General features: G+C 32.5%; 1 protein-coding gene across 1 annotated transcript; it reads right to left on the reverse strand.

Moving 5' to 3' along the window:
• Positions 1–377: 377 nt before the first annotated feature.
• Positions 378–10,398, reverse strand: LOC101492545 (uncharacterized protein At3g06530-like). Its single transcript, XM_004517239.3, has 27 exons — positions 10,056–10,398; positions 9,735–9,948; positions 9,526–9,621; positions 9,295–9,412; positions 9,034–9,207; positions 7,750–7,920; positions 7,524–7,579; positions 7,334–7,423; positions 7,093–7,241; positions 6,713–6,795; positions 6,480–6,608; positions 6,279–6,353; positions 5,758–5,926; positions 4,636–4,775; positions 4,400–4,492; positions 3,774–3,954; positions 3,431–3,525; positions 3,183–3,335; positions 2,773–2,914; positions 2,359–2,492; positions 2,128–2,209; positions 1,878–2,040; positions 1,336–1,411; positions 1,045–1,194; positions 900–965; positions 694–798; positions 378–515 (listed from the first exon to the last, which is right to left on the reverse strand). The coding sequence occupies exons 1-27, from the start codon at positions 10,213–10,215 to the stop codon at positions 393–395; spliced, it is 3,387 nt and encodes a 1,128-aa protein (XP_004517296.1). The 5' UTR covers positions 10,216–10,398; the 3' UTR covers positions 378–392.
• Positions 10,399–13,450: the final 3,052 nt, after the last annotated feature.

The following is a 13,450-nucleotide window of genomic DNA, read 5'->3' on the forward strand; positions in this document are numbered from 1 at the left end:
TTTGAGGTCCTTCAAGAGCAAGCTCTAGTCATGTGGTTAACTTGAAACAGTTTCTAAATGCTTGTTCTACAAAACATGTCAAAATGAAGGGTGATGTGCAGTCGTTGTCGATGACCATTTGTAGTGCATTGGTCAAAGCACTTGTTTGCATTTGGCATATTTTAGGGTAACATTTTGTGTTTAGCAATATAGTATAATATAGTGTTAAGCTAATGAGGTCAATTCAGACAAACAACTGCAATAGTTTATCTAGGTGCCACACTTTTTATACAGTTGTCAACAATTATATTATGTTAACTCTGTTTCAGATTGCAACTAACCTCTAAAGAAATACACAACAGGCACCAAAAAGAAAAAACAAACAAAAGAACCTTAATTAAGACAAAACATGTTTAATAAAAGTTAGCCAAAAGCAAGAAACTCACATCTATGCGCATTAAGGCCTCTCTTGTTGCACTTTGTACATCACCATTAGCATTACGGCACAAAAACACAAGCTCATGGAATACACGCTCCTGACACAAGAAAAAGGCGATAGTTCAGTTCATGGTAGAGACTAGATTGGTGTTGGTTTTTTTCCATTTACCCAATGACAAAATTATCACAATGTGCCACACAAAGAGAGGGTACATATCTACTTATCCTGAATGACAACAACAAAATATAAAATAATAACTGTATTGCTAATAAGACCTTCACTTCATTCTGCAACCCCGTGTAGAACTGACTATTAAGTTTGTTCAAAACAGAGATACAAGGCTCTATATAGGCAGGGTCATCGGAAGTAGTTGCATCCAACTGAAAAAAGCAATGACCCAGAACATTAATTAAGGTCAGTATATTCAAATAACAAGCAATAGGGGCAAAACATACGAAAAGCATGTATCGTGGTATCTCACCTGCAGCGCTTTCAGTAAAGGATATTGAAGATCATCTCCACCAGAGGGAGATGACATGACACAGCTCTACACAAAGAAAAGAAATTAGCTCACGAAACCTAAGATTGAAGATTGTATCAGCTAAACACAACAATAGAATACATACCTCCAACAAAAGGCACATTATCCGAGTTTCAGTGTTTGAAAACTTATCGCGCTCATCATAGTATTGCTTCATAAAATGGGACAACATTGGCGCAACTTTGGGATGCATAATAGCATTCCCAATACCTTTGAGCAAGGATAGAATCATTAGCTGCATAAAAACCCACACATAATACTGTTAAATCTAGAAACTGGAAAGTAACTTCGATCTATGTTTATCATCATTACGACCACAACTAAAAACATATGAAGATCAACAAAGAAAAAGATAGCTAATGTGAAGACATCAAACCTTCCCGTAGTTAGAGAATTCCAGAGCTGAACCCAAAACGAACTCAAGTATTCTTTCTTTTGTGGGCTGATCAAACCTGAAATGATGTCCAGAAAGAAAGCATGAAAAACCCTGAATGTTATAATAATACAAATGAATATTCTTTTGGAATGAAGATGATTAAAAGTAAAATTAACATAGAGAAAGATATCAAATGGCACTTCACATGAAATTGCATCAAATAATATTCGAGCCAATCACAACAGAATATCCTTGAAACCTAATCTATCCCATCACAGCAATAGAAAGCAACAGCTTAAATACTTGTAAAAAGCCAGCCCACACAATCTATCTCAATATTTTACAGATTATAAGGGAATAAGAAATAAAAAACATATCCAAATTCCCCAGTACACGTGTAAAAAAGATCTGGCAAATCCCCATAACAGAAGAAGGAAACATGGAAATAACGGTGATAAGCAGCCAAGTCAAAGAATATATCAAAATGATGTGTAGCGATAAAAGCAGTGCTAATGTGCAATTAAGATAGTAACATTAGATACCTGTTTTCCATATTTTGAGGTACTAAGATAGTATGACAGGATGAGCCCAGTGTGGACGCCAACAATGATGGAAGAAATTTCTTGTCAGACAATATAAGTGTTTTTTGCTGATCCAACAACGATAGAAGTTCACCCAGAAAATGGAACCATGTCGCATTGTTCCCTGTTATTACAAGTTTAGGTATTTTCTAAAGGTAAAAAAAACTTGGGCATAAAGGGGTAAAAACAGTTATTCTGACAAAAAAAGTACCATTTTTCTTGCCAGAACGTTCAATACGACACCATAAGGCACGTAGCTCATCAATACAATTCATGGAAGCAACCCTTACTGACTGCAAAGAATTTCAAAAGATGATATCAAATGGCACTTCACATTTCCTCAAAAAAACAAGAGAAAGTCCACAACCATATCTATGTAACGAGCAGAAAAGGACAAAATATACACAAAAAGTCATATGGTTATGCTGAAAAAGACTCATACCTGATTATCACCGGCCAATGGAACAAGAAGAGAAGGGAATTCAGCCAGAAGTTCAGTTTGCCATCTATCTTGTGACAGATTACAGAGAAATGCATAGCACTGGAGACTTTCAATCTGGACTGCAGCAGGAACGCCTGCACAGTAAAAGATCAAACATAATCAAGCCAAGTTGGCTGCTTCAGACCCATAAATAGCTAATTATCGAACACCAACATCAAATGGAAAAGAGAAACATAAAGTTTAAAATTGTAGTTAAACAACAATATTGTTTGAATGTACTGACTGTGAATAATATGAAATCAAGAATTGTATGTTCTATCTTGAAATCAAGAATTTCTCAACACACACAACACAGACATGTTGTGCATTTAAGATATGGAGTACATCAAGCAACAGGGAACAAGTGTAGGGTACCTTCGTCTGTGAAAAACTTCGATAATAGGCGGGCAGGTGATACACTGCACTGTGCAGCTAAGAAATGGAGGTGTTCACGGAATGCATGCTTGAACTTTGAGGAAGCAAAAAATACAAACAGATCTTTTATCTTGCTATCATCCTGCATATTGTAAAAGTGTTGTGGGAGGTTAACAACACTTGAAGAACGTACGAGAATATATGAGAATGAAATTCATGCAATGCTTGAATTATTTACACTCAGTCGATCCTCTATACACTTTATCAATATATATAAATAAAAAATTAATTAAATTAAAGGAAATTAATGATATTGTTACTTCCTAAGCATATATGATATTACCAAGGTACATGCTAGCATTTATTCCAAAAGAAGGCAATACTTAACAAATACAGAAGGCAATACTGACCAGCAGATTGCGTGAAGGTTCTGTTGACATTAGTCGTGCGATTAGCCTCCAAAAAATGCAAACCATAACTTTTGCATTTAAAGGTCTGAGATTGGCATGCAAAAGATGGTCAAAGAATGCACTACAGTCCCAGTCTAACACTTCAGATTTGAACTGCAAAAAAATTCCAAAACCAAAAAAAATTGTAAATTTATCCCAAGAAAAGGAAGACAGATAAAAGCAACCATATGAAAGTAAATCACGTGTACCTCTTCCAAAAGAACATCGCCAGCATTCACTATAGATTCCCATTCAGCCTTCAGAATAGGAAACACATTTTCAAACAGTGCAGAAAAGTCGTCACCTATGATCAAAATAGAAAGTCAACATTCATCATTCTCTAACCCTCGTTTTTAATTTTTAACAGAGAAATCTAAGACAGAAAAGGGAACTGCAGCTTCAGAGAGATAAGTAATACTCCAAATAAGCACTTCTGAATAGCTTGCTCAAATGCGATTTTTTAGCCATGAAACAAATAAGATCTATCTATTTGTGAGTGTGATTATGTACTATTTCAGAATAAATGGGATTCAAATGACAAGGAAAACAAACCTTTCGGTTGAATCAAAAGTGACTGCAATAGAACGAAAAAGAAGAGTGTTTTTGACAATTCTGAATCGTTGCAGCTTTCTGAAAACCAAGCAATATTATCTTCAGGGTGGACCATGAAATTGCCAGCCAAGTTATTGATAACCTTCAAGTTAATTGAAGATAAACTTCCGGGAATTGATGTCTGCAATTGAACTTTAAGAATTACTAAAGTGAAAGGCAATTGATGACTTCATCTGACATAAATATATTAATGGCTAGTTGTGATTAACAATTTAAAAATATGACGAAAGCAAAATATGTCTGATAAAACACCCAAGCACAACACATACTATCAGTAAAACGTCAAGATACTCATGTACTAGAAGGGGACCTATTCGGCTATTCCTACAGTCCAACTTAATGTAATATCAGTAAAAATATGTCAACTTCCAATTTTTGAAGTTTGTTTTTCCAAAGTCGACAAAACATCATCACTGATTCTATATCCTTAATTCACCTTTGCCTGATTCTATGTCTTAAGTTTGACAAACTTGGGTTTTTAAACAACCAACTTAGTTTTTTTCAATACATAAGTATTCATTAAAATATAAAAATATCGACAAGCCAAATATGATGTAGATGTTTACCGCTTCTTCAGAGCTAGACACAGCTATATTCTGATAAAGTGGCCAGTTAATTTTGTTGACTAGTACCAGAGCTTTTAAATTCAAGCCCTGTGTCTGCAATCAGAGAGATAAGTAGGTCAGGTGATAATCACCAAGAAAAGGCAAATGTGAATGCAACAATGAACAAAGAAGGCGCAAAATATTATACTAAAACTTTCTATAAAAAATAAAATGTTAAATCTGAAGTCAGACGCAACCTGTGGCATAACAAGGAGTAATGGAAAAGTCATGGCAGCAATCTTCTTCAAGTAATCGGATTGATCATGAAAGTATGAAATAGCTTTCTTTAGACAAGTGACAGCAACTTCTCCAGTCAGACTGACATTATCAGTTGAACCTGCAAAAGCAAATATGAAAAAGAAATAAACAATCATACACTGGCTGAGGCCTAAATCAAATTTTAACACGAGGCTTTTTTTCAAAGTAATTACAACATATAAAAATTATAAGGTAATTGCTAATTAGAATACAGATGTAGTAAGAAAAAGTTCACACCTAATACTAAATTTCAGTTTATAACTTATTAGTAACTTCCTTTCAGTTTTTTTGTTGACAACATAAATAAATTTTTTCCCCAGAAGCATAAAGCAAGTCTGAGTTGCGAGCTTTGCTTGCTTGGGCCTTGGACCAACAAATCATTTATTTATTTGATTATTATTTATCCCTCCCCCTTGGAAGTACATGTGAGCTTTATCTAAGGGTATAGTGAAACTAAAAGTTTGCTTCACAATAAACAAACTACTGGATGTACTTCAGTGAGGACAACTACTCCAACATCAGTCTCACTTAGTGCTGTCAAACACAGATCACGGGAAATGACATTTGTTCAAATTCTGCTACACTACAATGCTATAGCTGCTATTTGACTACACTTTGTACTAAATCGGGCATCGTGCAACAATAGTGGTTTGTCAATATTCCACTTCGCAGCAAAAATTAATCAAACCCCCTGCTTAACGAAAGATATATGAGCATGTTCTGAAGCATTATATAAGCATCAAAGAGACTTTGACTTCTATTCAATGCTTTAGAAGGCCAAGTCTATGTTCTCTGCACATTACTCTACCACACCAACTAATAGTTATCATCCAACAAGAGTACATTCAGAGAAAAATATTTATTTTCCCAGCAGTTGGTCAGAAGTCAATCGGTAAGTGTACCTCTATCATTTTCTTACAAGATATGTCTTACATTATCATTACCAGTCACCATGTTTATTTTTGCAACATAGACAAACATGTTTGTTAGTGCTTTAAGGTAACATCTAAACAAAGGAGGAAAATGAATTTCTACCAAACTATTTTAGTATACCCACTTACCAGACAGCATCTTGCCAACGCATCTTCTTAGCACATTCTGCAGTGCCTCGAGAAGCTTAGAAGCACCTAGTACATTTGGCAAGCCATCAACATTTAAAGCTGCTTGAACAACTGTTAGATCTTTATCATCAAGCTGTCTTAATATGGCCTCTTGAATGTCTATAAGACCCTGTTCAAGAAAACATTTGAGGTAGATGGTATAATTAGAAGGTTTAGGATTTCAAATATAGAAAACAATCATTTCCGTACTGTAGAATTTGCAAAATAATATAAAATCATCACCAATGCATATATATTAGATTACAAATATAATCAGTTTGAAATGGAACTCAACATAGAGATACGTTTCCAAACAAAATCAGTTTGACAGTAAAAATTTGTGAAGCATGTTCTTAACATTTTCGACCCAAAAGGATAAATGTCAAGCATGTTCTTAAACCAGTGTCAAACTTGAAAATCGAAAAATCAGTATAAACATATAGTTTTCGGAGGACAATGTAAGACACGGAGAGCATAGGTACCTCTGAAACATATTTCTCACTTTTCAGGATGCCAGAAGAATTTAAATCACGCAGTGTAGTACGTCGAACATCAGCCTATACCACATCAAATAAGAATGAAGCTCTTACGCACTAACAGAAAATTGATGACCATTGAACAACAGGATACACACTTCAGGATTATAGACACCTGATATTCAAGAGAAAGAGTATGGGTAGTACCTTTGGATGATACAAGGCGAACCAAACTTTTGACTCTGAGATATCAGATGATGAATCCAAATTCCCATCCAACATCTTACATAAAATCTTATACAGTGAATCATCTTTCTTAGAATGTGCTTTGTTATGCTGTTGAACAAGTTCAGAGTACAAACAATTACGACTTTCGAACAATAATTGCTAACAAAGGAAAGCATAAAATTCTCAGAAATGCATAAAATTCTTCAGCAAACCTGAAGAAAATGATGAACTGCTCCACGAAGTTCAGAAGGATACTTTGTGTTAACGACTATCAAAATCTTTTTTGCCCAGCCAGCTAATTGACATTTGAAAACCAAAGTTGTGAGAATAATAAGCTAGGCATCAAATGATAATTGGGTAATTGAATAGACTGTAACTATTAGCTATATTAAGCCAAGAACTAAGCTGCGTACAGCTGTCAAAACTAATTCAGTTGTTAGTTAAAGCAGTTACACTGGTATAAAAATTAGTTCCCCACATCAGATCCATTTGGGTGATTGAATGCAAAAATTCAGTTCCATTCTTTTGCAAATTTTCTCTCATTCTGGAATTCTCTGAAATCTTACAAGATATTTAGAATCACAATACACACCTGATATCAAAGAGGCTGAGTCACCGACTTTTTGTGATAATTTCACACAAGTTGATAGGATCTTGCAAACCACGTGATGAACAGAATCATTTATGGGGACCTTTTCTATCAAGGAAAGCAAAGCCAGCTGACAGTATTCATCTTTAGAACTGCAAATGTGTAATAATCAGCACAAAACACAAGTTTTTATAGAACCATCTTAAAGCATAGATCAACAGAAAGAAAAACATAGGATTCTCACCTGTAGTCAATCATGGAGTCCAAAAGAACAACAAGAAACTTTTCAATGTTGAACTCCTTAGACAATTCTAATAAAACCCCTGGCAAATCCCTATACAAAAAAGGATTTTATAAATCATACACATAAACATAAATGACAACAGCCAAACTACAGGGATCGTCAATAAATTGAGCAATTTGATGTACACTACCTTAGTTCCTTTAAAACCTCCAAGGCCTTTATTGGAAGTATTCCAACATCATGGGACTAGGAAAATTCAAGCACGACAAAATAAGAATAAGAGTATAGTCAAGTTAAAGAATAGACATGGAAAAACAAAGAAAATAGGATCAATGCAAATTATCAACAAAAAACAAAGATGAAAAGTTCTGTTTAAACTTGACACATGTATCTCAACACTAATGCACACAGCATACCTGAACAAGATTGATTAAAGCAATAAGGGACAACCGAAACCAATGAAGATCTATTGACTCCTTAGTCACCTCGCGAGCAACCTCGGCAACTAAACGTATCAAACTATTCAAAAGTTTTGGAGCTAATGCAGCTTTATTTCCAAGCAAACCAACTATCATCAATGAACTGGCCTGTAAATGGCAACAGTACATCAGAAGTACCGCAAAAACATAAGAAAAAGTATACATGACATCAAGTACCAATATATACAATATAGAATAGATTATAAAACAAACTGTAAGATCTGGAATAGAATCTAACAACAAGAATGATGATCCGTATTGAATAATGAAGAGCACAGGAGAAGACGCTCTCTTTAAACTAAAAACTAGAGGCCAGGTCCTCCCCGGTTATCATCTGGCTCCAAAAGATGCATGTTCTCTCCTCCCTTACCTCTTTATTCCCCTCCCTATAACGGAAACTGTAACTAAATCAGATAGACAGTTATACCTAACTACCCAGCCTAATCTGACTAACATAGACCCTCCTAATACCAATAGGGAGTTTGCTAGCAAAAATTGAGTCCTTGAAGTAAAGGTGAAACAGATATAGAATCATATTTTTATAGCAGTGAACAATTTATGATGTTCTTTGGTCTATTTGACGGGAGAGAGATCTTAAATTGAGATATATTTCCTTAGACTTGTGTGTCTGAGAAAGAGTTGGTTTGTGGTCTATATTTTTTTCTCAGTGCATGTTCTTTTGAACAAAGTTTACCCTCAATTCCAAATAGGGTAACAATAAATAAAAAATAATATAAGGAATGACCTTTGTAGCATAAATTGAACAGAAAAAATACTCAACAAAAAAACAGCCACTCAGCCTTATCCAACTACCAGCTGGATTTGGCTACTATATACTTCTGAGATATAACTATTCAGAAGTTTGAGGACTTTAAAAATCATAAATTCAACTGCAAAATCATGCAATCGATTAATTGAACAAAGAACAGGTTATAGCATTAGCCAGTCCAAGCATGTTCTAGGCTGGTAGAAAGAGATTACAGTGAATAGCACTTCTTAACTAAAAGGCTTAGGCCAACTTATGCTACAAGAGAATGTATCACTATTTGTGATGAAAATATTGCATTAATGGGTCTTGATTCTTGACATAAAAATGCAAATTCATTTCACATGGTCTACTATTTCAAAGTATGTGCATTGCCAACTAATAAAAAGGTTTTCGCAAAAATTACTATACAATGGCCATATATAATCAGCTTTAATGCGTGAAAACAATCTAACCTTGTGATTGGAATCCCCCTTAATACCGGGCTGAAGACCAGAGACCACAAAAGGAAGTATTCTTTTGACAATATCATCATTAACAGTCTCAACAGTACCCAAGACTTCAATGAAAACAGCCGTACAAAATCCAATTACATACTTTGAAGGTTGAAACTTTTTAGATGGAGATGCCTGCAACCAAATGCGTAGTTATCTTGTTATTTAATTCTATTAGACAGCTATCAAATTCACAGCTAAACAAATGGTATTTTTACTCACATAGTTGCATAGAACTTCTAATACGGCCTTATCGCGAAGACATTGCTGCACTATAACCATTCTAGGTGGCGGTGCACCAGAGACTTTCACACCCTTTAGAAACCCCCACGTACCATTACTTTACAGAAATTAACAAAAAAACATAAAAAATCTTTCCAACTAGTAATCTACATCAGAAGATTCACAACACAACAAAACAAAATAACAAACAATCATATCCATTTTTCTAACCTTGTTTCAATTATCTGTACTATTCGAACAAATGCATGTGTGTCATGGTACGGCAATGCACACAATATCAAATCCTCTTTGTTGAACACGTGAATCCTGAAGCTCAAAAAAAAAATCACATAAAAAACCACAAACCAAAAAAAAGAAAGAAAGAAAACAAATTCATTCAGAACACATAAAAATAACAAATTATCAAATAGAATGCTCACTTGTATCTACGTATCAAATACTCGAGCGTTTGGAGTGCAGAGGGAAGAATAAAAAATCCAGAAAGTAATTTTAAAAAAGAATTAATTAACACGTTAAGATTATTGTTCTGTTCTATTCCCAGCAACTCTCTATCCAACTCTTTATTCCGGTGACTGAACAAATCGTTCTTATAATTCCCAAACCTTTCATCTCTATTAATAAGAACCTCCAAACCTGTAAGATAATAAATAAATAAATAAATAATCAATACGATACTGTAGTGTAAGAAATTCAATTAAGCTTATGAAAAGTGCAGAAGCATAATAGAAAAGTGAAGTTACCTTGAAGAGCTATAGAGAAAATTGATTCAGTATCAGTGTCAGCAGCTTTTTTAGGGTCGAATAAGATAGAAGGACGAGTGAATGGTCTCTTTAGAGGCGCGGGATCAGCGAGTGCTATGGATCTGATAACTTCTAACTGAGAGGCTAAGGAAGACGCCATTGCTAGGGTTTGAGGTTAGGGATTTGGTTGTATTGCTTCGTCGTCTTCTACTTCTTCTTCTTCGTTTGGGTTCAGAGTAGTGAAGAAGAACAGAGGCAGAGGGAGAGAAGAGAAGAGAACTATAATGTGGCGCAGCAGGGTTTAGGGCTTTGTCTTTCTAACCGCCAACCCCAACGACGTCGTTTTTTCTCAAATAAATAAAGTTTAAATTGGGGTTGGGTTTAAACTTTAAAACACATCCAAATCTTCGATATGCTTTATTAAAAAAAATCATGTTCAAGTAAAAATTAGGGTTTTATATCTATCAACAACTAAAATTAGGGTTCTATAAAAAAATATTATTCTTTATAATTAAAATTTGAAATCTTTTTTCTAATATTATGTAGTATTTATTTTCTTTCTTGCATGTTTAGATTCATATAAAAAATGTTATTTTAGTTTTACGTAGTTTATTTTATTTTTTTTATTTTTATGTCTTATCCTTTTGATTTAATTAAAAGTCTGAATAAGTCCAAATAGATGTGAAAACTTGAGGTATGAATTATTCATAATTGAATTTTGTGTTAATAAGATTAATTTCTCACTTCTTACGATGATCATTATGTATTTAAAGGTACTTATAAATTTAAATTTTATTCAATTTAAGTTTCTCCGAGTATTATAATTAATTTCTTTTTTCATATTGTAAAATAATATGTCATGATTATATCATGCATGGAGATAAGATTCAACTTAGTGTGTCAAACTACGACACATATACTTTGAATAATTTCAAAGTTATCTTAACGAACTTCAACGGTATTTACACATATACACGAGAAGATTTTCATTTAATGATAATATCAAAAGTATATTTAAATTATAAATTTATAAAACTAAACTTCAAAGTAGTGTGTCGTTTGTTACATATTATTTTCAACACTCAACAAGCAATAAGTCATATATATATCATGTGTATATAATTCATCTTGATAACACCAAAAATGTTGTATAATTGCACTATAGAAAATGAAAACACCACATATGTCTTCTCTTATTTCCTCATTTCTTTTGCAATTAGAATCGTTAATAGTCAAAATCTAAACTTTGAGACACACAATCTAAACCAAACTTATATAAAAAAAAAAAAGGCTAATTTTGTTTTTATTTGTAAAATGAGACAAACCTAACATTCAATATCAACAATATCTTGCACAAAACTTTAACACTAGCTTTTTTTTAACAACATTCAATATGATTCGCATATGATTTACATGAGCCAATAATTCAGATTCATCCTTTCATAACATTTAATTTGTCCAATCTAAATAAAAATATCATATAATTACGTATTTTAAATACTTTAATGTGACTAAAAATTCTTTCCATAATATTTAATTCGTAAAAAACTACAAATCTAAAAAATAGATTCGTATAAAATGTAAAAAAAAATTGAAAACAAAGGGGAATCAATATTTTTGTATTCCTTAACTATGTCATTTGAATTGCTATTTGAACATGCTATTTCGCCGCCCTTAAAATTGGAGATTTTATTTTTCTAACTCTCGAACACTTTTGCTTTCAACTATTTGTAACATTATTTAGACAATAACAAAACATAAACTAATATACTACACATTAAAATTTATTTTCATAAATAAGTAAAAAGTAGTGGAATGCAAGTAGGTTATTTATTATGCAATCAAAGTGTGTGTATATATATAACCTTTTAGTTAGAGCTTCAATGATTGAAAATAACACAATTATACATTTCTCATTTATGGTAAGCATTTACCCATTACTTTTATTGAACTTCTTAAACTTTCTCAAGAAATATCAGCAAGAATTCACTACAAAAGAAGCTTGCATATACACTTTTTCATATTCAATAACTAATTCAAGCAAATCAAATGATAAAATCATAACGCTACAAAATAAGTTTTTTAACAAAAAATAGTTTGACCAAAAACTTAAGCACCACAATCCATAAATCTGACCCTTAATTTGAAAGACTTCACTTAAATTCTCCAAGAGAAACTTTTGGCATGATTTGTTTGTAAGTAAACTATCTATCAACTCAAACTTATATAAGATGTCATTGTTCTGTCTGTGATTAACCATTGTCAATATTTTTGAGACCTATTTGGAACAGTCAATTTAATTGTTTCATCCAAACACGGACAACAACCTTTGTTTTCAACTTAATAACTATGTCACCAACATTAATCTCGTTTTCTATTTTCCTTAGTGGCAATCTTATTATGCAATTATCTGGGACGATTTCGCTACCATTTCATTAACTTTTGCAATCACCCAACACAATATGGATTTGTAGGTCTAATTCTTTTTTCAGTGGATTAATGTTTATATATATATATATATATATATATATATATGTTGAGGGAGCGATAATTGTCAATAGCATAATTAAACCGCTAATATTCTACATATAACTCCTTTAGTGTAATTGGGTAAAGTGTTAACAATAATGTATTTTGTTTCCGTTATTTTTTTAATGTTGAAAACTTAAATTTGTTGTAATTGAATAGCATGACTTGAATAGCTTTTATGTGTTAAAAAGAGAAAATAATATGAAAGAAGTCGAATGAAAAATAAAATAAAATAATTTGTATACGTATTTTTTTACGTAATCATTTCAACGCCGAATTATGGTCGTGACATATCGAGTGCATAATAATTTACCTAAAAAAATTAAAGAAGTCAAATGAAATACACGTGTTTTCAACGGTGACCTAAAAGAATGATGATTTTGACCTGAAAAAAATGAATGTATATTTTTTAACACAAAAAAGCCAAAAGACATATGTTTTCCTTGTTTTTGAAATAAATTTAATCCATTTAAAGACAATAGAAAATATGATTTTTTTTTCATCACATGTTGTTAACCAATTTTTTTTAAAGATTGTGAATCACTTATATGATGTTAACCTACTTATTTTTAAAGTTTGAATTAAAAATGAAATTTTGTCTCGAGTACATTAAAAATATTTGTTTGAGCACAATTATACACAAATAATGTTTAAATACGCGCACACAAAATATATAATTTAATTATTTATAAAATATACATATTTATTCTTTTGTGGGTATTTATGTACATAATTTAATTATCACCCGCTTTTACAAGAAGTTTAATTATTACACTTTACTCACTTTGTTTAGGTCCAAATTCTACTAGTTTTATTTACAAGGTGTAAATAAAAACAAGAAGTTAGAAGACAAAAATTTGGTAAAT

The sequence above is a fragment of the Cicer arietinum genome, unplaced genomic scaffold (assembly GCF_000331145.2).
Source record: "Cicer arietinum cultivar CDC Frontier isolate Library 1 unplaced genomic scaffold, Cicar.CDCFrontier_v2.0 Ca_scaffold_5760_v2.0, whole genome shotgun sequence".
In the NCBI taxonomy this organism is placed as follows: Eukaryota; Viridiplantae; Streptophyta; class Magnoliopsida; order Fabales; family Fabaceae; genus Cicer; species Cicer arietinum.

Bases quoted from the DNA above. Each gene is read 5' to 3' on its own strand.
- LOC101492545 (XM_004517239.3), bottom strand. From the start codon at position 10,215: ATGGCGTCTTCCTTAGCCTCTCAGTTAGAAGTTATCAGATCCATAGCA. The intron at 6,609-6,712 runs GTTTGCTGAAGA...CTTGTTCAACAG, and splicing joins CAGTTCATCATTTTCTTCAG to CATAACAAAGCACATTCTAA. The intron at 2,041-2,127 runs GTACTTTTTTTG...TTGTAATAACAG, and splicing joins ACGTTCTGGCAAGAAAAATG to GGAACAATGCGACATGGTTC.